Source organism: Perissodus microlepis, chromosome 12 (assembly GCF_051167445.1).
Source record: "Perissodus microlepis isolate ML-2025 ecotype Zambia chromosome 12, ASM5116744v1, whole genome shotgun sequence".
NCBI lineage: Eukaryota > Metazoa > Chordata > Actinopteri > Cichliformes > Cichlidae > Perissodus > Perissodus microlepis.
Genome location: NC_140472.1, coordinates 12,540,643 through 12,568,433, shown reverse-complemented (window position 1 = coordinate 12,568,433; position 27,791 = coordinate 12,540,643). Strand labels below are relative to the sequence as shown.

Here is a 27,791-nt window from a genome sequence, read left to right as displayed (position 1 = left end):
ACGACGTGATCTTTGATTGTTCTGGAAGGTGTCATTTGCACACGCTCGCTAAAATCTGACACGCACATTTGACTTGGTCCTCTTCAATAAAGACTAATGTCGGGGAGTGTTCCTCTTTAGGCCGACCCGTCTTTCACAAACCATCTGTGAATATTAACCGGAGAGGCTGATTTGGAAAGCTGTTTCTGTATCCTCGGCTGGTTTGTATCATTACATACTGCTTCAGAAAATCAACATAACTATCAAGTAGCCTTGAACATGAAAGCCTCACACAGTCCCCGTTTGCAATTTCCTCCCCATTTCAACGTCAACATTTATTAAGCTCTCCCAGAGAAATCAACGACGACTAAATTATTTTGAGAGAGAGCCTCGGGCTACAGAGGCATATTCGATATGCCTAACGAAAAAAAATATATATTTAAATATATATGTATATTAAGAGGAACAAGGATAGAGGAGAGAAGGGGGAAATGAGTGACTCAAAGTAAAACTAGATTTAATATCTTAATGGCTTTGTGTGGAAAAAAAAACAGATAATAGAGAAATCCAATTAAAATCAGATGATTGGCACTGTGAGGTAGAGACATGAAACTGTTTGTCTGAACCACTGGCTCTATATAAAGCTTTGATTAGATGATGCTCGTAATAGTAGCAGCCAGACTAATAGGTTGTATATTTTTAACGCTGATATACCACAGGCTCTGAACACTTAACACAGATATATAACACTAGTATTAAAAAAGAAAAAAAAAGAGGGAAGCAGGCAAAGTGGCTGAACAGTGGAGTAACTCATTACAGAACGACGTGAGCGTAAAGTTTCAGATTTGCATGAAGACTCAAAATTGTACTGTACCGTATCCAGAGTGTGTGTCTGCAGGAGTGTGTGTGTCTGTGTGCGCAGTGGGTAAGCGTTTCCCCTAATGCCTCTCAAGGTGACTTGGCCTTCCTCCTTCAGGGCTTTCCTTTCAATTCTTTTTGGGATTGAAATTATGATGAAGTAATTTTTCTACAGAAATTGCCTATGTCACTTGTGGTATCTCTCGGCAAATTTCTCAAGTGTATTTTCAATCTCTCCCTCTCTCTCTGTCCTCTTCTTCCATCTCTCATCTCTCCCTTTTTCCTTTGGCTTTCCTTCTCTTTTCTCCGAGCTCTCACTTGACATGTCAATGTGTCAATGTCACATTACACTGAGGAAATATGTGTGAAACAATTTCGTGCATGGGCTAATGGGAAAAAAAACGAACAAGCTCTTTATTTTGCACCAGCAAAACAGCCTCGCATGACAGTATACATTTATGATCACATAGTGCAGATGTGTGTATCTGTGTGAGTCCCTGCAAAGAAGGATGTGTTATAATAAAACAAGACACTTAGGAGTGCACTGCTAGTGTAGCTGCGCACACTCACTCAAGCTGCAGACCCACATGCTCATACATGCACATGCATATATAGTTTTACAGGGAAAAAAAAATCACCTGCTTGTTTCAGGGGAAAATAAGAGGCAGTGTGGAACATGTCGTCAGATTGAGAGGGAGATTCCTCAGAGACCTGTGGCCTAATTTCTTATTTTCAAGAGGAAACTTATCTAATTATATATAAGTTAACTTCCTAGTGGTCGATTCAAGGGCAGCACTGAATGAACAGCCTTAACAGAAAGAAGGATATCACCTCTAGCTGTTTCCTGGCTGGTCGTTTTCTCTCGTATTTCTCCACCGGTGTCTTGTTCACACATGATGTGCTCTGTTTTGGTGTCGTTGCGCGTGTGCATAGACACCGACAACATCACCTCAGCACAGGAGGCAGCGTGTTAAAATCCTCTGATGACGGTTAACCACTGCGATGCATTTAGTGACATTTTGTGAAGGAGGTATAAAAAGCTTAAGTAGGATTTGCGTGTTACTTTAATGATGCAGATTGAAAAAGTCAAACAGGAATGAAATCTGCTGCTAAGTGCTCCATGAGGCTGAACTTAAGCGACGTTCTGTGTTAGTTTACCATGTTAGCCCACCAACAGCCTGAACCATGAAATAATTGCCATAAAATTTACATTTTTTTTTTAAACTGGAGTATTAATTGAACCTTCTGACAAATACATTTAAAAAATAAATTAAATATCAATTGGCATATAGGAAACAAAATAAAATATATAAGTGGGTTAGGGTAACAAATCACACTGATGTCTCTCAAACTAATGTATAAAATATGACACTCTTGGCATTACAGGGCTAATATTTGCTAATTAGCACTAAACACAGCTGAGGCTGATGGCAGTGCTATTTGTTTCGAGGGTATCTCTGCTGTAACGACTGATTGAGGCATAATGCCAGCTTTACTCTGAGGTTATTTCATTGTAGTCCATCTAATAACTATTGAAATGTATCTCTAAAAACCACAAATCCTAGCAGAGAAGGATGGCAGTGACAAGCTGAGACATTAAAAGTATAAAAAACAACTGGGTGCAAGCATGAAAGGATAATGACAGACACGATCATCTCAAAACAGATCCACAATCAATCAACCAAGCAGTTCGACCTGACATCCTTCAAGGCAGGAGGACCATAGATGGGTGAACAGACAGACAGAGATGTAGCAACGGGATCTTGCAGCCAACAGAACCAGACAGCGAAACATAAATGGCAGAAGGACCCGAGATCCCATCTCAGAGGAGAGTGCTTCTTTCTCCAAGTTCGGCCCTTAGGCATGGCCCGGTCTGCTCCCTTCTTCCCTCTTTACCACCATATGGGCAGAGCAGCCATTATATCTCATCAAATGCAACCTTTATGTTCTTGTTCACAATTTCTCGCCCGGCAGACGACGTAGTTTATGTTCATGTTTAAAGTCATTTTTCTGCTATCTCTGTGGCTTTGGGAGGACAGTGAATGGTTGGCAATGAGGGGTAATCCTTCTTAATGGAGTCCCCAGCCCTCAGATGGATTCAAGTCCACACAGCACACAGATCACATAAAGACACATTTTATTGCATTGACAAAATGGGGAGAAACCTTTATTGTATTCTTAACACACACCCCACCCCCCTCAATCGTTTTTTGAACCCTCCTCTCCCCCGCCCCGTCTATCTTTCTCTATCTCATCTTGCCCTCATCTCGTTCTCCTGTCTGCCTGTCTTCTAGAGTGTTTCACCCTGACCAGTCTGCGATTTTATCATGCTTGCTTTGGTCATTACATCACAATTATGGAGCTGTTGGTACGGGAGAAATAAGAGATGGAAAAAAAAGAAGAGTGGAAAAAAGCGACAGATGAAATGTAGGTCAGTGGAGATGTGCTTGGGGCAGTTTCTCTCTCTGTGTGTCTCTCCCAGGGCCAGAGCTAAAGAGGCTAAAAAAGACCAGGGGTGAAAGTGCCTCTCTCTCTCTCTCACACACACACACACACACACACCTGCCTCCGTTCCATCTTGCACACACTGACAGTAACAGCGTTACCTTTTAGAAAACCACTCTGATGGCAGATGCCTATGACTGAGTGTGATGCTAACTGTGACTGACAAGGGTGGCTCTTTTCAGCATTGAGTGGAAAGACACTCACTTCTTTATTATCTTGGCATTTTGGGTTGTTGGGTTTTGTTTTGGGTTTTTTTTTAGTTTTATTTCATTTATTCACATTTTGTTAATATTTTACGAAGCACAGCACCAGAGGTCACCATGAGTCAGTCCAGGGTCAAAGATTAGCTTTGGGAGGGTGGGGGGCAGGTTTTTCCTCTATGAGTTTGAGAGTGTGCTGAGGTTGTAAATCAGCTGGCAAACACTGAAACATAAAAAAGGAGACAGATGGCTTAATTATCCCTTTATAGTTGAAAATTCACCAGGAAACATCATATGTTACCTTAAATGACTTTATAAAAAGTTTTTAGAAGCATTATCTCATGTCCTACTAACACTCTTTCACCCTTTTTACTGTGTTAAAGCTTTGCCATCTGACGACAAAGCAACTGACACCGGTGTTTTGTAAGTGTATAAAGCACTGGCTACAATGGCTTTACAAACCAGTCAATCACCTGCTTGATATATTTATTTAATCCATCATTGTGATACTCAAGTTTTGATTGTCGTGACTGGGTCGTGAACTTTTGAATTTTCCCTCAAAGTAAAATCCTGCTGGTTAAAAAAAACATCTTAAATTGTAAGTTTGCATATTTAAAATAATCCTGCAAAATTAGTTAACGCAGTTATCAACATGATTAGAAATTCAGAGCACCTGGCTGAAATTTTGATCACACACGCAGACATTTTAATACCTTGCAGCATACACCTGCTTAGTCAACACACAGTGCAGCGATGGTCACAGAACACAGACCTTCTCTTTCATTGTCCAGTTCAGCATTTCAGTGATTCTCTGAGGAAGGACAGCACCCCACCCTGAAAATCATCCCCGAGACACCTGAGATGCCTACTGTGATTTGAGCTGCACTTCTTTTGTTGCATAAGCTATTTTCACCTTTCTATGAGTACCCTGGAGAGAAACAAAATGTTTTATCGTCGTTTTAAACATAATTACCTTCAATATAACTGATATAAGAATCGTAGCTGTGTTATTTAGTGCAATCACTATGATTCAGTGTGAACATCTGCAGAGGTTGAAGTGACAAAGTATCCTGCTGGGTGCAGTGATCCATGCACATATGCAAAAACTGTTAAAGTTTCAACAATTCAATAAATTAAAAAAAGGAAAAAGAAAAGCTTCCATTCAATAGTTCAATAGGGACAGTGTGTGTGTGTGTGTGTGTGTGTGTGTGTATGTGTGTGTGTTCATATTTAGAAATTCTTTTAAACATTTTTAAAGGAATTTTTTGAGAATTTGGTTTAAACTTAAGTGCAATCACGTGTTTCTTTATTGTTTGTCATTATCAGGCAAATGCATATCTCTCATTTAGTAGCAAATTGTACTTCTTTTTTTAAACCAAATTTAATGTTTTTTTAAACTTTTGCTTTGCATGCCAAAAGTAACCTTTATTCATGAAATCTACTCTGCAGCCATATGAAAGATTCTGCAGAATTATAAAGCCTTGACTTGTAAATTACTTTAGTCAACCGATAATGAGAAAGTGTTTTTGTTAGTGTGTGTTTCTATGGATTTTATTAAATCAGTAAAAACGAAATAGCACCAGTGGATCTATTCTTGCTGGGCAGAATGTTAGATCTCTATAAATACGAGACCAGATCAAAGACTAACTGTTTATGTGTATAGATGAAAAGTGCCTAAATCGTATAAGATTGTTGTAATTGGAAGGTGAGGTTAAAAACTTCGCGGAGACTGCCTGTGTCTCGCACTAAGAGTGGGTTCGGGCTGTGCATGTGTGTGCGCGTGTTTGTGTGTGCAGGTTCCAGGCTGCAGGCTGAGAAGGAGAGAGTGGGAGGAGCGGAAAGTGCTCCAGTCCAATCCGGGCCGCCGGGTAAAGCTCTCCTATACGCTCTTCCCTCCCTCAGCCCGCAGAAAATAGTGAAACCCTCCCATAGAGGTGAGAGCGCAGATATCATGAGAAAAGCGGCCACACAACCAGAGCGCACAGACCGACGCACCAACCGACCTCAGCCCGCCTCCCTGCGCCCCGCTCTGGGATGCTTTTAGCGCAGAGACGCTTCCACTCAGGGCAGCCAGTGGACGTCGACGCACATCATCTACACTCCTATCATTGTTGTTTTTAACCGAGGATCTTTCACCACCACCACCACCCGCAGCCCCTTCTTTTATTTTAAGTGTTTGTTTCTTCATGACTGCTGCTTTGGGAAGCGAGCCTCAGCACCAGCTCCAGCAACACCGACACGATGCGAGGTAAGACCATCCCACTGTGCTCGCACTTTCTCCCACTTAACACGCAGTCACACGCGGCACGGCGAGCTTTTATCACTCATTTAGCTTTGAAAGTTTATTCTGGGAGGTTTAGGCGAAAATCTGAATTTGTCTCTTTTTTTTCAATGTTAAGCTCAAGGCAGTGTGTTTGGGGTTCTCTGCAATCTCAACAGCCACCTTAAGTAGTCTGTAAAGTTTATTTGGATCCCTCTCCGTGTGTGTTTTGACTCAGGAGCGTGTGTGTGGAACAGGCGCGCGTTCCTGCAAATTTTACTGGAGTCTGGGATTGGAAATTAAAAGTGCCGCATTATATTTAGCTTAATCATTTGAGCTCCACTCCACACCGGTGGAAATTGCGGATAGGGTGGTAGATCGGATTAGATTAGCCCATGTGCAGAAGAAAAAAGGGAGAAAAAATAACTTTATTCCGTTATGTTCTGATGGTAAACTTTATTGAATGCTTCAGGGATGTGCACTTTCAAGCGCTCCACTAACCCATTTTCCCGACTCTCTGCGCCGCGCTGAGAATGTTGAAATTCATTATCAATGCCGTCCTCTGGACACTCACGCGCACGCAATAAGCAAGACCTGTCTCGCGCACGGTGATACAGAGGGACACTCTCGCGCACAGGTCATTTTGCCCTTAGCCTTTTGCTCGACGTTTAAATTCCGTTAACAGCAGAAAATGCGCGTTTTTCGTTTCTCCTTCATGACTATTTGCAGTTCATTAAAAGTCCAGCGCGAAGGCTTTAATATTTAACCTTATTATTATCAGCTTAGTGTTTTGGAATTCGCTTTATTTACTCTCGACGTTGTGCAATTACCGCTGGCGCTAAAGTTGCAACACTCGTTCAGCTGGATGATTTGAACTCTAATTTATAAGACAATCTGTTTTAACTGGCCGGACCGCTTCTTACTGGCCTCAGAAATAAGTTAATTCGTTTATGAGGTGGCCTTTATGATGCCTGAATGTTCCTATATTGGAGGTGAGAAATTATTGGAAAATTTTGATCCAAGGGTACAAAGTCGCCTTCAAAGTAAAGGCATGGCACAGAAATCCACGGCCTGTGATTTGTCAAATTATATCTTATAGCTTTTAGCTTAAAAATAAAATACTCGTTACTTTTCTTTACATGGAACAATATTGTTATCATATTTTGCACTGTATGTATGTTCGGTCAGAATAATTATTAAGCAAACTTGCGTTACCGTTATTTTAACCTGCTTATTAGTTATGACGATAAACAACAATACTCTGTAATCGGATTATTTTATTGCAGTTATTACTTAGAGAAAAAAGGTCAAACATCAATCTATTCATGTGTCCATGTCATGTAAAGATGTAAAGCTATCTGCTGCCTCAACTCCAGGCCATCAAACCTTAGGCAAGAAAAAAAAAGAAAAAACTCTTTCTGCAATCCCATGGCAAACTCCTCTGTCACACACCTTGTATTTTATCCACATTTTAATGGGCCTTGCGACTACTCTCGTGCATGGGAGGCTTTGGAGGGGTATACCAAAAGCTCCTGCTTTCACTTAATAGCCATGGTTGGCAGAAGAGGCCCCTGAAGCGTCTCTCTCACCCCTTTTTTACCATGTCTATCTCTCTCTTTCTCCCTCGCTCTCCATCTTCCTCTCTCCCTCTGCACGCCCCAAAGGGTTTTGTCAGATAGAATTAAATCAGTGTGGGCCGTGCGGCCCCCACTCCCAACCTGTGTGTGCGCGCGTCTGTGTGTGTGGAGTCTCGGCTGCCCTTGCACAGAAACGTGCTCACAACCACAAGGTTTTAAAAAAAATAGAGGCCCCTCATGAACCGTGGTAATTATCATTTAACAATAGCCACAGCTCCTGAAGCCCTGACCGAAGATGATGTCACGCCATCGCCCGGCCTGGAAAAGCCAGAGAAATAACATATAATATAATCATAAGAGGCCTTTTCTGCTTCTCTGAAAACGAAGCTGGCTCAGTGCTGTGTAGGATGTTGTAAACAGGCTCATTATCTCTGTATTTTCAACAGCAATGTGGTGAAGCTCTGCTGTAAGAGGTGTTCCGTTAAAACCCATCAAATGACATTAGAAACAGTGGCAAGTGGCCATATATATGTGTTTAAGTGGCAACAGAGTTTTAGTTTTTACGTCTTTATAATAAGACAATAAATGAAATATATTTAAGTAATTATGCCCTATTTATTTGGATGAATCGTTTTAGTTATTGTAAATGAATGTTTGATTTTTTAAAGTAATTTTTTGCAGAAATTAGTTTAACCTAAAGAATGTCTGAGCTAATCAACAGCAACCTCCTACCAAATCATTTATTAATGGTATAATCAATAAGAGATCAGAGCCCTTCTGTGAGATTAGCATATGCGTGCTTGGAAACATACACAGCATCACACAAGCATGAACTGACATGTATTCTGCAAGTGAGTAGCTTCCTGTGTTACTCAGTGATCCCCACAGTCTACATTATCCTGTGGATGTGTATCCTTTTTATTACTGTTATAAGCCTAAGAGCTTCCAAATGCACCCGGGTCAGGCAGGTCCACAAGTTCAGCGATGGAGGGAGCAACAGTGGAGGAGGGGCTCGCAGGGCCACTTCTCCTCTGTTAGCAGTATGCGCCAATCACCATCTCTCATTCTCCTAACACTGTGGGATAAGATGGGATGACAGGAAGTGGAAGAGTATGAGAGCACAATAAAGTAGTAAGATAATGGCAGGAGATCCAGAATAATGTGTGGGTGGGAGTGTGGGGGTCATTAAAAATATTTATCTCAAATCTACAAGAATTAATGGTCATTTCCATTTCTGGCATTATTTATGTTACCTTGAAAGGCAGCATGTGCACACATTAAAAATCCGAAAGCTCTGAAAACGCACACTGACACAAACAGCTGCAGTACTACGCATGACGGCCTCATGCCAATAGAATTAGTCCCATCCTGCTTTGCTTTAGAGACTCGTTTGCGAATTGATTTGTCCAGTTCGAAAGCATCCCGGGATCAATTTTTAGTCAAAGACAATGGAAGCAGTCTGTTTAGATAAATCCGTGGCACACAACTGAAATGGCTTTAGTTTACACTGGAGTCTAAACATCTCTATCTTTTCTTTTTTTTTTGTATTTTTTCATGTTTGTTTCTATGATTTCTTTTTTTTATAACAGTAGAAACTATTAAAGAAGCACCTCCACCATTTAGTGCTTTAAGTGTTGTGGCTGTCAGTGTTCAGTGTTTACTGTTGTTTTTCTCCTGAGCACAAACAAGCAGAAGGCCGATGTACAAGCACATGGATGACAACACAGGAAGACTCATGTGAATACATAGAAATGATGCAGAATAATAAACACAGATGTTCACAGCTACACTGTGATTACATTTAACTGCCAGTATTTGTATCATGTGCCATTAAGGGGGATAAAGTAAAAGGTTAAAGATCAGTGGCGCTAAGTTGTGCCTGTGTTTCACTTTCAGTACCAACTATGAGTAACAACATGGAAAATATAAGTTACCATTATTCGTACTGATTTAGAAACTGAGCCCAAAACTTAATTTACACCAAATCACTGCTTTCCATTGTCGCCATGAAACCTCTTTTTGTGCACCCGGCCTGGGTGAATCTTTGCTTTGCACTGTTATCACTGCATGTGTGGTCTGTTGTCCAGCTCGGTGTTGTTGATTGTGTTGTTTATTGTGTGTTTGTGCTGAGTAATGGTCTAGTGTTATGTAAGAAGAGAGGAGAGATTACCCCAAGCTCATGCAGGCCACACTGTTAATCCCTCAACACAGCCCCACTGACTGAATCGGGTACCGGCACCAGAGTGTTGTTGCGACACACACACTTACACACTCATTTTGCATTCAAGACTCACCGTCTACTCTTCACCTAGTGTGTCTTACCTGACCTTTAGATTTTTTTTTCAAGCCATCTACTTAAAACATCCCACCATGCTTTGTGTGTGCGTGTGCTGCCTGGATAGCACTTCTGCGGTCCCACTGAGCCACTATCATAGCCTGTGTTTGTTTTGCATGCGCTCAGCATGCACCCAGTGTTGGTTTTATCCCTCCGCGGCCGTCTAGGGGAGCCTAGGCAAACTGTTTTTCCTCCTCAGTCAATTCTCCCTCTTTCTTAAATCTTTCCACACACAAAGCGTGGGCTACTCGGCACGCTTCAGTTTGTGTCTCCACTTTATCTTAGCCGGGAGGGATTTCTGCCTGAACCACTCCTAAACTCTAAATCTGCCTTGAAGTCATAGAGTCCTCTGACAGCTCCTTCTGTTTTGTCAGTTTTACTCATCCATGAAGGCAGCGTGTCTCAGTGGACGCACAATGATATTCAATATTCACATTTTCCTCTGATTTACACTGAAGTAAAAACCGGGGGAAGAGGGTGACTGCGCTTATTAAAACACAGAAAGCCAGTAAAATATGACAAAGATATCATTGGAGGGGTTCCTTTTATAGGAAAAATATGCTCACATCAAAAGCGGGAATTATCATATCATCATAACAAATCAGGTTCTGGGGAGAGGGACATCGAGTGCACCAACTGATAGTCCAAAGTCAGTGAGCATTGCACACACACAAAAACAGTAAATTCTGATTTCCGCTACTCTAGAACAATGTAGAGGTTTGGTCATTTATTCAAGTTTAGTCACTTTATGAATCAATTCATTTCATTTTTAGGAAGTTTCCTTTTTTCTATCTGCTTAAAGACCATGAATCGAGCTAAGAATCTATAGGGCGAATACACAGAAAACGAAAGGCGAGACAAACAGAATGAGAGAAGGGAGACTATGAGCAAGTGAATGAGTGAGATAAGAAAAAAAGAGGGCAAGTATGAGAGAGAGAGAGACTTAAGAGTTATATAATAGTGCAAGTGTGGACGTTTGTGTGCGTTTGCCTAAGCAAGTTAGTGTGTGCTTGTATGAAATGGTGAGTTAGGGTGCAAAACTAAATTTTCTTGCATGCATACTGGTGCAAATTCACACAGATACAAGCTATCCTGTTCTCATTGCACTTGCACATTCTAGCTGCCTGAAGCAATGAATAACATGCAGTACCTGTTATAGAGGTATCCAAAGTCCACGCTTGCTAACCACCTATCAGACTTCAGCTAACATTCAAAGCAGATTAGTCCATAAACTGAAGGTGTGTGTCAGCTTACCCTCTACGCTACGCATAATCATATACGTATATGATTTGATTATGCACAGCACTGATTACTTGGAAGTGCTGCAAGGCCCTTACTTTTAAGAGGTTTTGCACAAAAAGTGGACTCTGGCTCTCCAAAGTTATAGACAAGATGTGAAGATGACAGAGGAAGTGGCACATTATATCCCTATACTGTGAAGGTGTTCTCTGCAGAAAGCTGCAACAAGCCTATAATATGACTTAGCCTACTGCGGCATCTTTTCTTAATGACAAAGATTAGCCTGTTTTAGTGCTTGTAATCTCATTGAAGGGACTCTTATTAGGTCTGCCTTTCTTCCCTCTCTCTATCTCTATCTCTCAGTTACTGTGTCCAAGTCATGAGATACTTCTCTTAACTCTGTGCGTGAGAGTGCTCACATATGTGTGTGTGTGTGTGTGTGTCCACAGCACTTGCTGTTGATGTGAGGGATCTTGCCATTCACAAAGAGAATGCAATTCCGAAACCAAGACGGCTGCCACTGTTGCTGCTTTTGCTCACTTAACTCAGATTTAATGTTCATAACGCATTCTGTTAAATCATCCCGCTAGAGACAAAGAGAGAGAGAGAGCGAGAGAAAGAGAGCAGGTAAAGAGCAGAGCAGGCTGGGTCGAGCCGAGCTGAGTTGTGTGATAGTCTTTGTGATCAATTTGCCTCTATGAGAGATGCCCCTGGGGCCACTTTGGGGAGAACCTTGTTAGGCTGAGTTAAATTGTTGCCCGAGGCGAGCTATTAGCGGCCATCCCTGGGAGAGGACACACACACATATAGGCACACATGTGCATGCTCACACACTCGCTTAAACAGAAGCACTGAAACACAAGTACATTGAAACCTTTTTAGTACACGCGTAAACTCAAAGAGAACTCGTTCATATGCTCGTGTTCACACTCGAGCTGACAGCCTGTTTCACTACCAGGGGTTTCATGAACTCACAAGCAGCAGGGCAAGAATCTCTAACTCAACACTTTGGCTCTCTGGTCTTGGAAGGTGTTATGCAAAAAGAGAAAGAAAAAAAAAGCAGCAAGTAATAGCTGGAGGTATCACTGCAACATTTAAATTGAAAAAAAAAAGGACATTTTGGTTGAATGCTTTGGGAAATGTTGAGCAGAAACCAGAGTGGTCCTTTAAGAAAGCATTTATTTTTTGTTTGATCATTATTATTAATAAGATAATGGGTAAACATAGTTTTAAATCACATCGTCTCTCTTTACATAATGTCAGGTATTTTTATTTTAGCTTATGGAAGAACGTCTTACCATGTACACCCTTCTTTTAAGGGTCAGATTATTTAATGAAGTTAAAAATCACATTTTCTAGAATAGCAGAGACTTTATATTAAAGGCATATGCTTAAATAAATGCTGTTAGCTTCTGTTCACCCCTACTCAACAGTAGGACGAATATGTGTATGCAGTTATTAAAGCTGTATTAAAGCTGTACAAGTGTATCAGATGCAGAAGTAAGCCTTGTTAACTGAATTTAAAACAGTCCCACAGACGGGTTTTCCATCCTCTTCTCCGTACTCTAATTGTTAGCTAGTCACATTAAGTGATCCCCTTCTCGTCAATGCTTTAAAGTCCATTCAGCCTCTCTCATCTTGACACTGCCGTTTCCCTGATTTTATCTGCTCGTCAACTGATTCTCACTAGAAAGGATGCGACTCTGACAAAACTGAGGGAAAATTTTTCTCTGCCTTATGTAAGAAGTGAGAGCAATTTCTGCCCATCTCTCCATGGATGTCCCTCTCTTTCCATTTCTCTCTTACACTGTGATAGCCACCTTTTCTCTCCCTTCCCCCTCAGACACACACACACACGCACACTGTCATCTACAATTAGACTCAAGAGAAACACCATAGTAGGAGGAGCGTGAGGTTAAGCAAGAATGGCCGATGCTAACATAGTGTTATTTTCTCATCTCAGGAATAAAGCGATGGTTTCTTAGTCAGTGTTTGTGCAAACATATTCTTCCTCGCACCGACTCGCTTCACCCAAACAAAGCTTGAACACTGCTCAGTGTTTCACAGCTCAGTGTGCGTCATAGGTGTCTGCTAGCATGAGGGCAAAGGTGCGAGATGAAATGGAAAAAAGAGAGAGAGACTGAACTCTAAAGAGTCTTTTTGCTTGTGTTTTCCTGTGTGTATGCATATATTATCACTGTCTGATTTTAGAATGGTAATGACCAGATGCAGGCCTCTCACACTTGGACTTGTTCCTTCCACTCTGATTTCTGAGTCTTTAAGGAAAGGTCAGAGGCTATCAGGGCCTCATAGGTCACCCGGGTGGTTGGAGTGTGCACGCCTGTGTACAGTGACCATGAGAGGGGTTCAGTTTACCCTGTGGATTCTTTTCCCACACCTCTGTCTCCTTCTTATCTATTTGAGGACACATGCTGCACTGGATGGGAGACTGTGTGTATGTGTGTGTGTGTGTGTGTGTGCATGTGCGTGCATGTGCGTGCATTTCTGTGCGTGTATTGGATTTAGGATGGGAGCAGTGTGACCATAAAAATCATACTGTAAAGTCTGCTTTTTTTGAAAGTGGTATGCAGTAATGTGTTCTTTCAAGCATGTCTCAATGTGCGTCTCTGTCTGTCTGAATGTGTCTCTGGGAGCATGTTGGGGTGCATGTGTGTGTGTGTGTGTGTGTTCATGCCTGTGCATGTGAATCGATGCTCTGGATTACAGCCAGTGGCCCCCTTCTGTTCCCTCTCCGCGGCGTCCAATCACACCACGGCACAATATTCTATGAGCAAACTGCAGCTGATCCCAGACCTGCTATCTGAGCAATTACCCAGAGTGCTTTGGGGCCGCACGGCAAGCTGGACAAGCTCATGCCCTCTGACATACAGCATGGGGGAGGGCGAGAGCGGCACTGTTTTTTTCTGACACTTTTATGCGTGTGTCTATGTATTAGGTCAGGAAGGGGGTTGATGACGATATACCAATGGGAAAAGCAGAGGCGGGGGGTATTTAATGTATGCTTTTGCAGCAACAGTATGACTGTAAGTACTACAAAATGGACAAAGACATGTTTGGCGACAATATCTATCACCAAAACTCAATGCACAGCAGACTGTGGAAAAGAAGGGACCGGTGCACGGCTGTGCCAACTTACAGTATTTTAATGAGGCTGTTTCATGTCAGCATTATCTTTATTAGTTCAGGTCAGGTCTGAGGTCAGTTTGCATCTAGAAGGCTGAAGCTGGATAATTGTTTCAGTTCTGATTTTTGCAAGTTGTTCCTAAATTAGTGTTACAAGCACCAGAGCTGACTCAAAATCAGTGAAACTTCACCTAAGATATAAACATTATTTTAAAATGAATAGAAAAAGCAGACCCAGCTGGGTATTGAACCTTAAATATGTTTTGTCCCAAAGAAACAAACAGAAGCCAGCGAAAACAGCACTAAGCATTGTTAAACTTCGAAGGTCAGGATTAAGGAGAGAATAGACAATACAGACAGCGATGACTGAGGAGTGTGTGCATCTAGCCGGGCCACAGGGCTCCTAAAAAATTAATTTGTGGTAAGTACTCAAGGCTGAAAAACGGAGCGGAAAGTCCATCAGTCCTTCATATACATATATATATATATATATATATATATATATACATATATATATATGTATATATATATATATATGTATATATATATATATATACACACACATACGTATATATACACATATATATACACACACACACACACACACACACACACACACACACACACATACGTATATATACACATATATATATATATACATATATATACACACACACACACGTATATATATATATATATACGTGTGTGTGTGTGTATTTTAATGTTTCAGACAGTAAAACAGGAAAGAGGGAAAGTGTGACAGCACACACGAGCGCAAAGGTCCGTTTGAAACCATATGCCGTGGCAGTGTTTCATTGATTTTAATGGGACAGTATGATGTGGAAACATGACAGGAAACACAGGGGAGATAACCCAAGAAGCACTGCTATAAACTATTCCCAGCTGTGTGCATTAATCCGCTCAGTGATCACGCCACCAAAAAGTTTCCTCAGTGTTTTTCATCATTGGCAGAGAAGGAGAGAGAGGAGAAAAACCTCCGCTTGTTCCTCTAAGTTCTGTGAGACAGGGAGACAGAGTTTCACTGAGAGATGGAAATAGATCATGAAATACAGAAACTGAAATGATTTCCCAGTCACATAGCCACTTACAGCGAGGAGGAACACACGAATGAAAAAGTCAAACAGACTGAAGTGGAGTGGATGGTGAAAAGTGATAGCATAATTCACAGTATATAGACATCTAAGACCAGCGCCGGAGCTGTTCAGATTTAACAAGGAGGGGTGTTGGTGGGGGGGTAAAGTGCTGAGCTCCTTCATTTTCCCAGAAGATATCATGTTAACTGGGAAGAAGCTATGCATATTTTTTAATGAAGTGGAGATACCACCCACATTCATCCCCAACAAATCAACCCCTGGGACTACAGTAGGAGTCATGTTTGCATTTCTGAAGTGGCTTACACTGGCAAAAGTTACGGCAGGAAAGTGAACACCAGTCTCTGGTGTGCACTGTGTCGCTGTAAACTGCGTGATATTGTGTGCTGCTTCAATATGTTTCTCTTGTAGACCCATCCTGCAGGCTAAATGAATGAAACATGCATGTCCATTCTGCCCTTTTGGAAACACACACCCATACTTGCACACACATACACACAACTCAGACTTGTCTAGCAACACCTAGTGGCCTCACTTTGCTGTTACATTGTCAATATAAACAAGCTCCTTTCAGATAGCCGCTTCATTCTCTGTGCATCTACGTGTGCATTAACTCTCAGCAAGCCCTGTGTGTGAGCTACTTATGTGCTTTAGAAATAAGTATTGCTAAGATATTGGTGCAAGGCTGCTGCTTTTTTTTTCCTGTAGTGCAATATGGATAATTAGGACTCTATTTAGGGAAAGGGCCAGCCCAGGAAATTCACAGGAGATCCTCACTTCATTAAAAATCAATTATCACAACACACGTGCTGGTGCAGTACAACCCTCAGCAACACACACTCACACACGTGCGTGACTCACATTACAGCAACTATCTTTGCCTTCCCAGATTCTTAAGCGAAATTCATCTCTAGTTGGTTCGCTCCATCTTTTTCTCCCTCAAGAGATTGTGCAGGCCTGATCCTCCTCTTAGCTGAGGAATCGCCAGCGCTGCAGTCCCGTTCTTACATAATAACCTCAGGATAACGCTCGTGCTCCGGCTGGCTGAGGACCTTGTCACTCACTGGGTCAGCTCCGGTTGGAAAAAAGTCCCACCCACCCTCAAGAAAGGCATGTGGCTAGGAGCAAAACAATCTCCAAAAACAGAAATGAGTGGCTTGTTCCTCTAAGAGTGGCTAGTGGAAGAACTGCAATAGACTTGTTCATGTTAAGCTTTCATCTTTAGAAATTTATTTCCACCGCTTCTTTTAAGGTTTAAGTTTGCTTCTGTAATGGAAAATCATGAAATCCAACGCCCAAGAAGTATTATCATACATTCCAACTTTGAAAACAATAAGAACGCAGCTTTTTCTAAACAGCCAACAGATAAACGCGTCTTTAATTCTGCTACATGTATAATCCACTGCTGCAGCTACAGTATAGTCTGTATTGTTGACTGGATGTGGAAGTGGGAGTCCTTAAGTGAACAATTCAAAAAACCTCCGCTTAGGGAGGGCGACAGGACGAACGGTGATGATACACCGAGTTGGCTCCAAACACCAATGACATCATTTCCTTTAAGATTGTGACAGCTTAGCACATCATCGCGGTGACAGCCAGACGAGTGCAGCGAGTGGGTGGTCACCCTGGCAACAGCTATGCTGTCATGACCGTCTCCCTATATCCTACCTGACAGTCAGTCCCCATTGGCAATGAGCACAACACACACACATAGACACAGTAAACAATGCACACACCCACACATACACTCACACACACACACAATTTACCAAACACACACAGACATGTGCACATACTTTATCTTTCTGAGTCTTTTTTTTTTATAAGTGAAATGCTCACTCAAACCATCCCTGAAACACACACAGAAACAATGCACATGCCCACACGCCCATGCTCTTTTGGGCATAATGATTTGATACAAAGACAAATACAATCTCCCATGGGGTAAAAGGAATTCAGTCAAGATATAATGTAATCAGTGTAGAGGACGAGGAAAAAATGTAAAGCACTTGTTCTGAGAAATCAACAGAAATAATAACGCCGTATATCCACATCAGACAGCAGCAGGTGTGGGCTGAATGCATTCAGATTGTCTAAACCCACGGAGATTAACTTGCTTCACGATTAACATTTTGATCAAAGAGTTTGACTAAAAGTATGGGACTAACAGTGCCAACCGGAAAGAATAAGAGGATTGCGAGCGCAAAGAATGATTAGAAGCATGGCTGATGCACTGTTGTACTGTCTTCTGGTTATACGCAAAATGTGGTCTGCTGATACCGGCCATGTCCTGGGTGCAACTGACCTGTTTTACAGACTAAAAATAGGGGCACACAGGCCGCGTTCATTGACAGCTCTGTGTATGTAGTCTGTGTGTCATCCCAGTCCAGTGCCTTTCTGTGACCCAGTTTGGCGAGGTGGCTGAGAATTGGTGGAAATGGGTCACATCTTGGGCTGCACCAGAACTCAGAGTATACCTGTGATACCTTAAGCACACATTCAAACAGTGTGTCATTTTGTTGCTAGGGCTGTCATGGGTGGTCTCCTGAGACAGATCAGGAGCTACTAGGGATAGATAAGGGGATTAAAGGCCCTTTTACATCATCAGTTATAACTATGGAGATATGTGTAACAATACAGCTTGAATCAGAGTACATAGTCCAGGATCACAGCAGCATGTAAAACACGTTTCATGTCTCTCAGTGGCCACCAGGGGGCGGATAGGCAAAAATGAATATATAAATTTAGATATTTATTTATACATATATAAAGATGCTGTTTCATTCTAATTAAAGAGAAAAAAATCAATTACCTGGGTAGATCTACTCCTATGCCCTGTTAAAAAAATTACTATGAATATGCAAATATGTTTGGGTTTTTTTTGCTTTTTTTATAGCAATTTCAGATGTCAGCGTTTAATCCTGGCTCTGTTTTCCACAGCTTTCCACACCTAAAACTGAGAGAAAGCATAGAGTAACGTTTCACTTTCTGGAAATTTTTAAAACATTTGAAAGCTTTTTTTTTTTTAGTGCTCCTGAAACAGATAATAATAATGGATTGGATTTATATAGCGCTTTTAAAGGCACCCAAAGCACTTTACAATACCACTATTCATTCACACACTGCCCTGGGGTAGACTGACAGAAGCGAGGCTGTCATATTGCGCCATCCAACACCAGTAGGCGGTAGGGTAAAGTGTCTTGCCCAAGGACACAACGACCAGGACAGAGAGCCCGGGGATCGAACCCCCTGAGCCACGGTCGCCCCGTACAAGAAGTAACACTGAAGGGCAGGGGGATTACATTGAAGTGATTGTACCTGCGCAGTTGCTAGACAGAAAACTGCTTCCATTGATCCTGACAAGAGATTATCCAATTATGTATGGATATGCAAACTCATTCTGCCAGACACTTGCATGCATATATGTGTATGTGTATATATATATATATATATATATATATACCCACAATCAACTCTGCCAAACCAAAGCACCTACACAAGATCAATGAAATACAAAATTAATACTACACAAATCCAAAACTTGTAAGGTTGCCCTTCAGTGTGCACACACATACTTTAGACATACATCCATCGATGTTGTACGAAAGGTTTGGTGGCACGCACGAGAGGAATCAAATTTACAAACACGAACATACGTTATATCTGAACTTCTCAGGAGATTCCTAAAATGTACAGGATTTCCCACAGGTGGGAGTATGCAAGGAGATTACATGTGAATGGCTATTTCAGCTGTGGCTAAGCCAGCGCTCAGCAGAGGAGGGGAAGGAGCTCGTCGGGAAAAAATTTAGGATTAGATAGGCTGTCTAATCTCTTTATAGAGACTGTGCCATCTCAGCAGCATACCTGCCTACCTCTACACCTATGTCATATCTCTTAACAGGAACTGCAGCTTTCACTTTCCATACAGTATGGACGCTAAGTTCAAAGGCACCCATGACAGGTGCTCGTGTGTGTTGAAATAGTTTTTGTTGTTTATATTCAGTGCCTTTGATTGTGACTGTACATGGAGCTGCCTATACACAGTGAGTAAAACCTAAAATGAACAAAACGTAGTTCAGTTAGTGCACATGTAGATTAAGGGCTGCTAAACACTAACAGCATTTGAGTTGGTGGACCAAATGTGTTTGTATATGCGTGTGAGTGTGTGTTTGAAAGAGAGAAAAGATAAAGGTTGAAGAGTAAGTGTGATCCTTTGGTGTTTTCTCATTATGGGCAACCTTTCTAACCCGCAGGGGTCTGTCCTTTAAGCGTAACACAAAGAATACACATGCACAATCTTGTTACTTTGTGCGTGTAACCGTGTGTATGCAGTCCTTGGTGTCCCATTCATTAGAAAACTCCTAGAAGCACATAATAATTGCCCAAATGTCACTGTGCCCTTGTGAATTTGAAGTTAACGTGACACAAATGCAGTATGCAGGCACACTGTTATCTCAATGAGGTCGTACACCCAACTGGGTTATGTACATTTACCATCAAATTAGACCACCAGCCGAGGTCTGACATCTGTGAGATGACTCAACAAGGTGTTCACGAAACTCCAAACTAGGCCGTATCCATCTGATTAGTAATGCAAGTCTTTCTTGTTCTCGCTTTTTTCTTACAGCCCAAATCGAAGTTATACCATGCAAAATCTGCGGAGACAAATCATCAGGAATCCACTATGGCGTCATTACATGTGAGGGATGTAAGGTGAGACTCTATGTGGCTGAATCAAAGTCTGATTCATTTGCTCAGAAACATCATATAGTCTATGCTCGACGGGTACCTGAAGCCTGTATTCTCTGCTGACATGTAACCAGGGTTTCTTCAGACGTAGTCAGCAGAACAACGCCTCCTACTCCTGCCCCCGCCAGAGGAACTGCCTCATCGACAGAACAAACCGCAACCGTTGCCAACACTGCCGCCTGCAGAAATGTCTTGCCCTAGGAATGTCCAGAGATGGTGAGGTCCAGTAAATACATATTTATATCTATGGTGCATGAGTGTGCAGGCAAATATATGCAAACAAATACATGTGCAACCCTCTCTGTGCAGAACAGCCAAAAATAGGATCATATGCAATCTTCTCTGATGCAGTCTGAGCTAGTGGAGCAATTTCTTTTCATCCTTCATTTTATTTTTTGTCCCCATAAAGCGGTCAAGTTTGGCCGCATGTCCAAGAAGCAGCGTGACAGCCTGTATGCAGAGGTGCAGAAGCACCAGGCACGGCTGCAGGAGCAGCGGCAACAGCAGACAGGCGAAGCAGAAGCTCTGGCACGCGTTTACTCATCCAGCCTAACCAACGGACTTTCCACCCTTAACCATGAAATTGGGGGCACCTATGCCAATGGTCACGTCATTGAGCTACCCAAAGGTGGCCATGGTAACGGAGCAGGAGTCCCCGGGGGTTACTATGGGATGGATTCCACCCAGCCGTCTCCAGACCAGTCAGGTTTGGACATGTCGGGCATGAAGCACATTAAGCAGGAGCCAGTGTACGACCTGACGCCAGTACCCAACCTGTTCAGCTATGGAGGCTACCAGGAGAGTCAGCTTGGGCCCAATAATGTCAGCATGGGAGAGCTGGGTAAGAAAGCAAAATCATTCAAAGCTACCTGACTTAGCCACGTGGAAATCTGCATGTCTGCTCACAAAGTAGTCCTTTCAGCAGCATGAGTCAGGGTCCTAATCTGAGAGCCGCAGAGGAGATCAGACAGGCTTAAATTTACAGCTGACAAGGTGTCATACTACCGTATGCACAGCTAAGGCTGCTAGCACAAGTTAAGATTTATTTAAGATTAAGCACTTCAGGCTGATTCTAGAGAATATAAAATCAAGCAGAAAATGTACAGCAATATAAAAGGACGATAGATTGCCCATAGTACTTGCCACCCAATGTGCACAATGCTTCAGATTAATGTGCAGGTCTGCTTGTACCTAAACTAACACACTCCATATAGTCCTATATGCTATATATATAGTAACATTGTGTAGGGAAAGAATACGTGAATAATCAACATGAATGAATAATCTTCTTTTCCAGACCGTATTGCTCAAAATATCATCAAGTCCCACTTGGAGACATGTCAGTACACAACAGATGAGCTGCAGCAGCTAGCCTGGCAGACACATTCCTATGAAGAGGTCAAGATGTACCAGAGCAAGGTGAGGTTTGATTTTATGGCGCTATCGAAACATGACATTTACAATTACAAAGTACCTTATATCTTATACTCTCCCTATATTTGGGTCTTTTTTCCTTTCTAGTTACATTAGAAGTAGCTGTTAATTAAATTAAAGTACTGAAAAGGATTAAGAACACACACACATATATATATATATATATATAGTTTTCAATGCCGTAATGCTTTCAACTTTCATTCAAACTCAGTTTACTGAGTTAGTGGGGTTTCTTTTACTAGTAATAGAAATGAAACACATTTGAAATCACAGAGCATGTCAGTCATAGAAATAAAAATGTCGTTTATTTTATTTCCTCACATGAAATAACTAGGTACAAAAGTACACAAACATAACCTGGGTCTTTGGTTCTAGCCCCGTGACGTGCTGTGGCAGCAGTGTGCCATCCAGATCACCCATGCGATCCAGTACGTGGTGGAGTTCGCCAAGCGCATCTCAGGGTTTATGGAACTGTGCCAGAATGACCAGATCCTTCTTCTAAAGTCAGGTGAGCCACGTGAGCAGTTCAGGCCTATCTCTTTATGTAAGCAGAGGTCAAACTGTCAGTCAGCAGACAGTAAATATACTGTGGCTTCTTACTCTGGTTGGCTTTTAGTGAGTATATCAACTTCAAATTTATCACTCTCTCTCTCCAGGTTGTTTGGAGGTAGTCTTGGTGCGGATGTGCAGGGCATTCAACCCTCTCAACAACACAGTACTCTTTGAAGGGAAGTATGGAGGCATGCAGATGTTCAAAGCCCTAGGTAAGATATTACTAGCTAAACATTTTGTCTTGGTATGAACGAGGAGTACAGCCAAATATTATTAAAAAAGAAGTGAGAGATAATTTAATTTTTTTTTCTTACTGTCTGCCGTTCCCTGTGCGTCCCTTCAAGGTTGTGATGACTTAGTGAGTGCAGTGTTTGACTTTGCGAAGAGTATGTGCTCACTGCAGCTAACAGAGGAGGAGATTGCACTGTTCTCAGCAGCTGTACTAATTTCCACAGGTCAGTGTGAATCTGCTTATAATAATATATTATAATATTATAATAATGCAGGATGCAATGTGCATGGACTTGAATTAAAAACACTTTAAAATAAGGTAGTGACTCTCTTTACATTATTCTGTATCAAGCAGCATAATCAGTCCTGACCACGTAACATTTTATACAGTGGCCTCACAGCCGTATCAATTTTACATTTTGCCCTTCAATCAACTCTGTCGGCATTAAAAAAGTCTATTCTTCTTTCAGATCGACCGTGGCTGATGGAGCCTCGGAAAGTTCAAAAGCTCCAGGAGAAGATCTACTTTTCTCTGCAGCACATTATGCAGAAGAACCACATGGATGAAGATGCACTGGCCAAGGTAGGGCTGGAACTTATGGTGAGAGAACTTAGAATGGCATAGAGGCCTAAAATGCATGAATCTATAGGCTAAGACCAAAAGGGAAATCAAACATGAAGACAGGATCTCCTTTGGTAGGAAGGACGGGTGATTCAATGGGAAAAAACACAACAGAAGTAGCAGAACAAAGACTGACTTATAGCCTTGTCCTCATCTGCACTTTGTCATTCCTTAAATTTCCTCATCCTTGATCATCTCTCTCTCTTGTCCGGCAGCTGATCAGCCGAATCCCAACGTTGTCAGCCCTGTGCACACTCCACACTGAAGAGCTTCAGGCCTTCCAGCAACTCCACCCAGAAACAGTCAATGTCCTGTTTCCTCCACTCTACAAAGAACTCTTCAACCCAGACCCAAACTCTGCCATGGCCATGCCCAAGTGACTGCCTGTGGTCCACATGCAACAAATGACGCCAGCAGAGGACCAAGAAAGTAAGACAGCCGCATCCAACGAGACGAAAGCAGCTATGTCGACTACGTCATCATCGTGGCAACCACATATTTCCGAGTCCCCCCAGGCACATTTCAAGCTGGTGGGTGAGGAGTCATCTGCTAGCAGCTTAGAGTTCCCGCCAACAATACTAGGAATGTCCAGCACTTATCCCATTCTGTTCACCGATACAGTCTGAAGAATGTATATACAAATGAAACGTGCCCCAGGCCACAACCTGAGCGGGGCTTCCACCTTTCTCCTGAACTGAACTGACTGACCAGTAATGTACAGACTTTAAAATATCTAGGAACAATTTTAAGCTGTCAATCTTTAAACAAAAAAAAAGAAAAAGAAATTGGTAAGTTAAAATGATTTAACTTTGAAAAAATCATTTGAATTATTTTCCATGTGAAGATGGTGAAGCTGGATGGGGGAGGGAACTGTGGATTTAGAGAAGCTATTGTAGATATTCTTCTAGTGGAGAGCGGATTCCAGTATTACTTCTTGTTCTGTTAAAATAAGTTAGTCTTAATTTAAATATACAGCAGTCCACTGTGGCTGACTATACCGTGTCTACGTGTTTTTATTTTATTTGATAGTTTCTTGTGTACAGAATTTGTAAAGTTGAGACTTGTAAAACAACACTGGCTAAAAACCGGGATTCAATTTGGGTTTGTTGATATATAGAAGCCTTGTCTGGATTTTGTTCATATGTAAAGAAGGTACTGCATCCTTCTGAACCTATAGTAATGTAAAGAGAGCATATGAAGGATTTAAAAATAATAATAATGGTTACTGCTACTTTTCAAGCTGGAGATATATACAGAAATATTCTATTTTGCAAGAAAAAGAATCTGGCAGATTTGCCATCTTATCAATCGTTTATTTCTCGCTGCAATAATTACGTCCAATAAAAGCTGGACTGCTTTCGAACAATCAGCCACACACACCTAATCGGAGACTAGGACCTTGCAATGAACCCCAAATCTCTTCCCAAATTCCCCATGTACCCAGACCTTTATCTCTCATGTATTAGGACCTGTCCGTAAAATTCTGGCAGATATAAGTGGATAGAAATCACGGTGAAGGCATGTATAGCTGTCCACCAAAATAAAGGCAACGAAAAATGAAACAAACCTGAATTGGATTCACAAATTTCCAGTCACTCAAACATGTATGAGTGCTGTATGCCTCATCCCTACAATCACTATTTGCACAATCATTACAGTCCATGGGTGACAAAGACCCCGTGGGCTGTGAATATGTAGGACCCTTTGTCTAAAGAGCAATAATTTTCACACTGCCTTTCTGATCTTATTCCTTTCCTCCTCGTCATGCTTTCAGTTGTTCAGATCAAGGTAGCTGTTTTAACTAAAATGCACTATATTTCACTTAATGGTTATGCCTAACAGTCATTTCCATCGGCGGTACTCATTCCACCACCACAGACTCTGCAGTGTTTTCAGTAAGAGAGCATTGACTTAGAGTTATAAATTAATCCAGAATAGCCTCCAATCATCTAAATACCATTTAAAGCTGCAATATGGCATTAACAATTTGAAAAAAGGAAAGTGTGATAGACAATCAATTTTTGCTTTTTATGTAGTCATTCCATAATTTTTAGCACTTACATTTTGTCTTAGTTTCTATGTTTTGTTGTTTGTTGGCCACTTTTTAAAAATCACATTGGCTCCACTGGGTATTTATCCAGGCATGTTGTAATTGGTCTTTTCTGGTGAAGGAATAATTTGAAATCTCATTGCGTAGACATGTTTCAGTGGTTTCTACACACTAGAACTAGAAGATGCTCTGTGAATCTCTCCTGTAAAGTTATAAGTGCTGTGAAATCTCAGCAGCGCAGCTAAAGAGCTCTCTTTCAAAATGAGCCTAAAAAAGAGACACTTGACAGAACATTAGCGCATGATGATGATACTTTCATTACCTGAAGACATGTTGGACTGACTAGCGACTAAAAATCGCACTTTTACCTCAGTTTTGAATGCTATGAATAATGGACTCTGATCTAGTGTTATTTAGGCAATTTTAAAACATTAAGCTTTTCTGATTTTTGCAAATGCACAGCGGCCAAATCTTTGACTTTCCATCAAAGTTATGTACCCCTTAAGCCCGCTGGTATGCCTAACATTTATTATCCTTCCATCTTTTTTTTCCCCCCATGTGGAGAACAACAATGAGGGAGCAAGTACCAATGTTAACGTTAGAAAATCAGCTTATACTGATCTGTTCCACGCTGCATCTATTTAAAGGTTCCCCGAAAGTCCAGCATCTTTCCTCCGACCCCTGACCCGACCACAGATCATAGGCCAGTGACTCTTTAAAAGACAATCACTTGCTCATTAAGGCTTGATGCACTACAAAGCATCTCTCAGGGAGCAGCTCTTTTTCAGATTTTGCATTAAGAGGGTTTAATATTTTTGCAAATTTACAAAAAAAAAGATTAATTATAAAAGAATAACTTTTTAGGATTAAAAAAAGGCATACGCCACCAGTGTATGCCAGAAATGAAATCTGCCCAGACAAGGCTTTGACAGATGTATGTCTGTGTGTATGTGTGTGTACAGAGCATGAATTCACTGTCCAAATATCTTTAGACTCCAGATTATATAGCAAAAATCATAATAACATAGCACTAAAAAAACAACAACTTGTATATCAGTGTGCTCTTTTCACCACTGTACGCTCATGTTTACTGATTCTTTTTGCTGCTTTTGGGACAGTGAGGGAAGTCCAGTAGTAAGCTGTGACACAAGCGGCATCACAACACCGCAGGGACAGTGAATTCCAACTCTGACTATGAAGTTTTTGTGTGTGACGTTTTTATTATCCCTTGTTAGACTGTGAATCAGAGGGCTGGGATGGGGCTGTAAGGGGAGGTGGGGTGGGGATGTGCCGGCAAGAACGAGTGGCAACGCAACACTGTAAGTAAGATACTGTAGCAATAAGAACTGGAGGCATTTACTACTGTCATGTTTGCATTGTAAGATTATTTTTTATTTTATTACTATTTACTATTATTATTGTTCTTATTATGACTACTATTCTTCTATTACTATTAGCCTATTGTTGTTCTGTTCTATTTGCATGATGTTTCAGAGCAATGAAACATTTGGGGCTTATTGTGTTTTCTCTTCTCATGATAATGTGGGTTTCGTGGGAGAGGATTTTTTTCTTTTGTTTTGGTTTTTTTTGGCAGGGTGGGGAATGGGTTGTGGGCAAATTCCACATCAATTTAGTCGGTTCAAAGCAATTTTTTCACATACTGAAAGGATTTTTAAATAAATGCTCTAATTTATACGTGACCAATTTTAATTTGTTGCTGGATTTGAAATGTTTTGGGGAGTTTTTTGTTCTCAACCTCTGAATGTGTGCGTTGAACGGCCCTTTCTGAACTGGCCTTACTGAATCGGATAACCCTTGAACCTGCTGTGGGAGAATAATCGATTCTGAATGTTATGGAGTAGTTTGTTCAGTGTGAGGGGCTGAACGCATCATGCGCCTTTACCACTCCATCAACACAGAATGACATCACGGAGCGCACAAACGAGCAGTCGTCGGCTCTTCGACGTGACTCGGACAAATTGCGCAGACAATTTTTTAAAACATGCTGAGTTTGAAATGTTTCCTACACTTAGTCGAACACAATCCAAACCTTCTTCTCCCTTTCCTGAGAAAAACCTGTGTGCGCGTGAATGTGTGCGTGTGAGGAAGAAAACGAGATGTGAGATGATGTTCTGCTCTACCAATGCTTTGTAAACTTTCTTGATGCATTACACATTTGTGCAATTGGAGTAGTGTTGAAAATTTGTTAATTTATTGTTTAGAATGTCTTTGCATCCCAGCAAGAGCAAATAAAACAAAATGTAGCAATCTGTAACCAAAACCTAAAAGGTACTTAGGCTACAGAACCTCTTTTACACAGGACTAACAAAACAACAACAACAAGGACAAAAACAGAAAAAATACAAAAAAAAGAGACATTTGTTTGTTTTCAAAGTGCCATAGCTAGCGAGGAGTGGAAGGATTGGCAGAGTGGGGCGTAGATGCTTTACGGTGTGAGTTTACTTGAGAAACCAATCAAAAAAGGGGAACTCTGAGGAAAAACCTGTATGTGATTACGCTGATGAACCGTTTTTACATTTTATGCTTTTTCATTTGGTGAGGACTCTGCTTGACTCTGAACTCTGACTCTGCCATAAATCCACGAGCTCTACTGTCCAACGCTTCATTTTCAGACGAGAACGAAAGAGTGACTGTGTGTGTAAAAGCATGCATCTGCAATAAAGTGAGTCATGCCCATAAACGATGGATCAGACTGGGTCGAAGTTCAGAGCCATGCAGGGGCCTTAGTGAGTTCTCCTTTGAGATGTATATACAATGTGAAGGTCTGAAGTGATTTTTTTTTTGTTAAATTCTATATTTTATCGCTTTTGTAGACATTTTGTTGTGGGAAGAAAAAAAATAAAAAGAAATTTTATGGGTGAGATTCTGCTTCATTTTTCTAACTCACATACAAATCATAATATTATATATCAGATTAATCCAT

General features: G+C 41.4%; 1 protein-coding gene across 2 annotated transcripts; it reads left to right on the top strand.

The window, feature by feature from the left end:
* The first annotated feature begins 5,430 nt into the window (after positions 1-5,430).
* Positions 5,431-27,729, top strand: rorb (RAR-related orphan receptor B). 2 transcript variants are annotated; one of them, XM_084945698.1, is made up of 10 exons: positions 5,431-5,790; positions 19,837-19,922; positions 20,033-20,174; positions 20,368-20,799; positions 21,256-21,377; positions 21,768-21,900; positions 22,049-22,156; positions 22,289-22,399; positions 22,646-22,758; positions 23,013-27,729. In XM_084945698.1, exons 1-10 carry the CDS (start codon positions 5,784-5,786, stop codon positions 23,175-23,177), a joined length of 1,419 nt encoding a protein of 472 aa, XP_084801824.1. In that variant the 5' UTR covers positions 5,431-5,783; the 3' UTR covers positions 23,178-27,729. The 2 variants fall into 2 exon arrangements, with proteins under 2 accessions (XP_084801824.1, XP_084801823.1); XM_084945697.1 differs by lacking the exon at positions 5,431-5,790 and adding an exon at positions 18,743-19,252.
* The last annotated feature ends 62 nt before the right edge of the window (positions 27,730-27,791 follow it).

Excerpts from the sequence above, each read along its gene's own strand:
- rorb (XM_084945697.1), top strand. Across the intron at positions 21,378-21,767 it reads TCAAGATGTACCAGAGCAAG|CCCCGTGACGTGCTGTGGCA; the intron begins GTGAGGTTTGAT and ends CTTTGGTTCTAG. Across the intron at positions 21,901-22,048 it reads GATCCTTCTTCTAAAGTCAG|GTTGTTTGGAGGTAGTCTTG; the intron begins GTGAGCCACGTG and ends CTCTCTCTCCAG.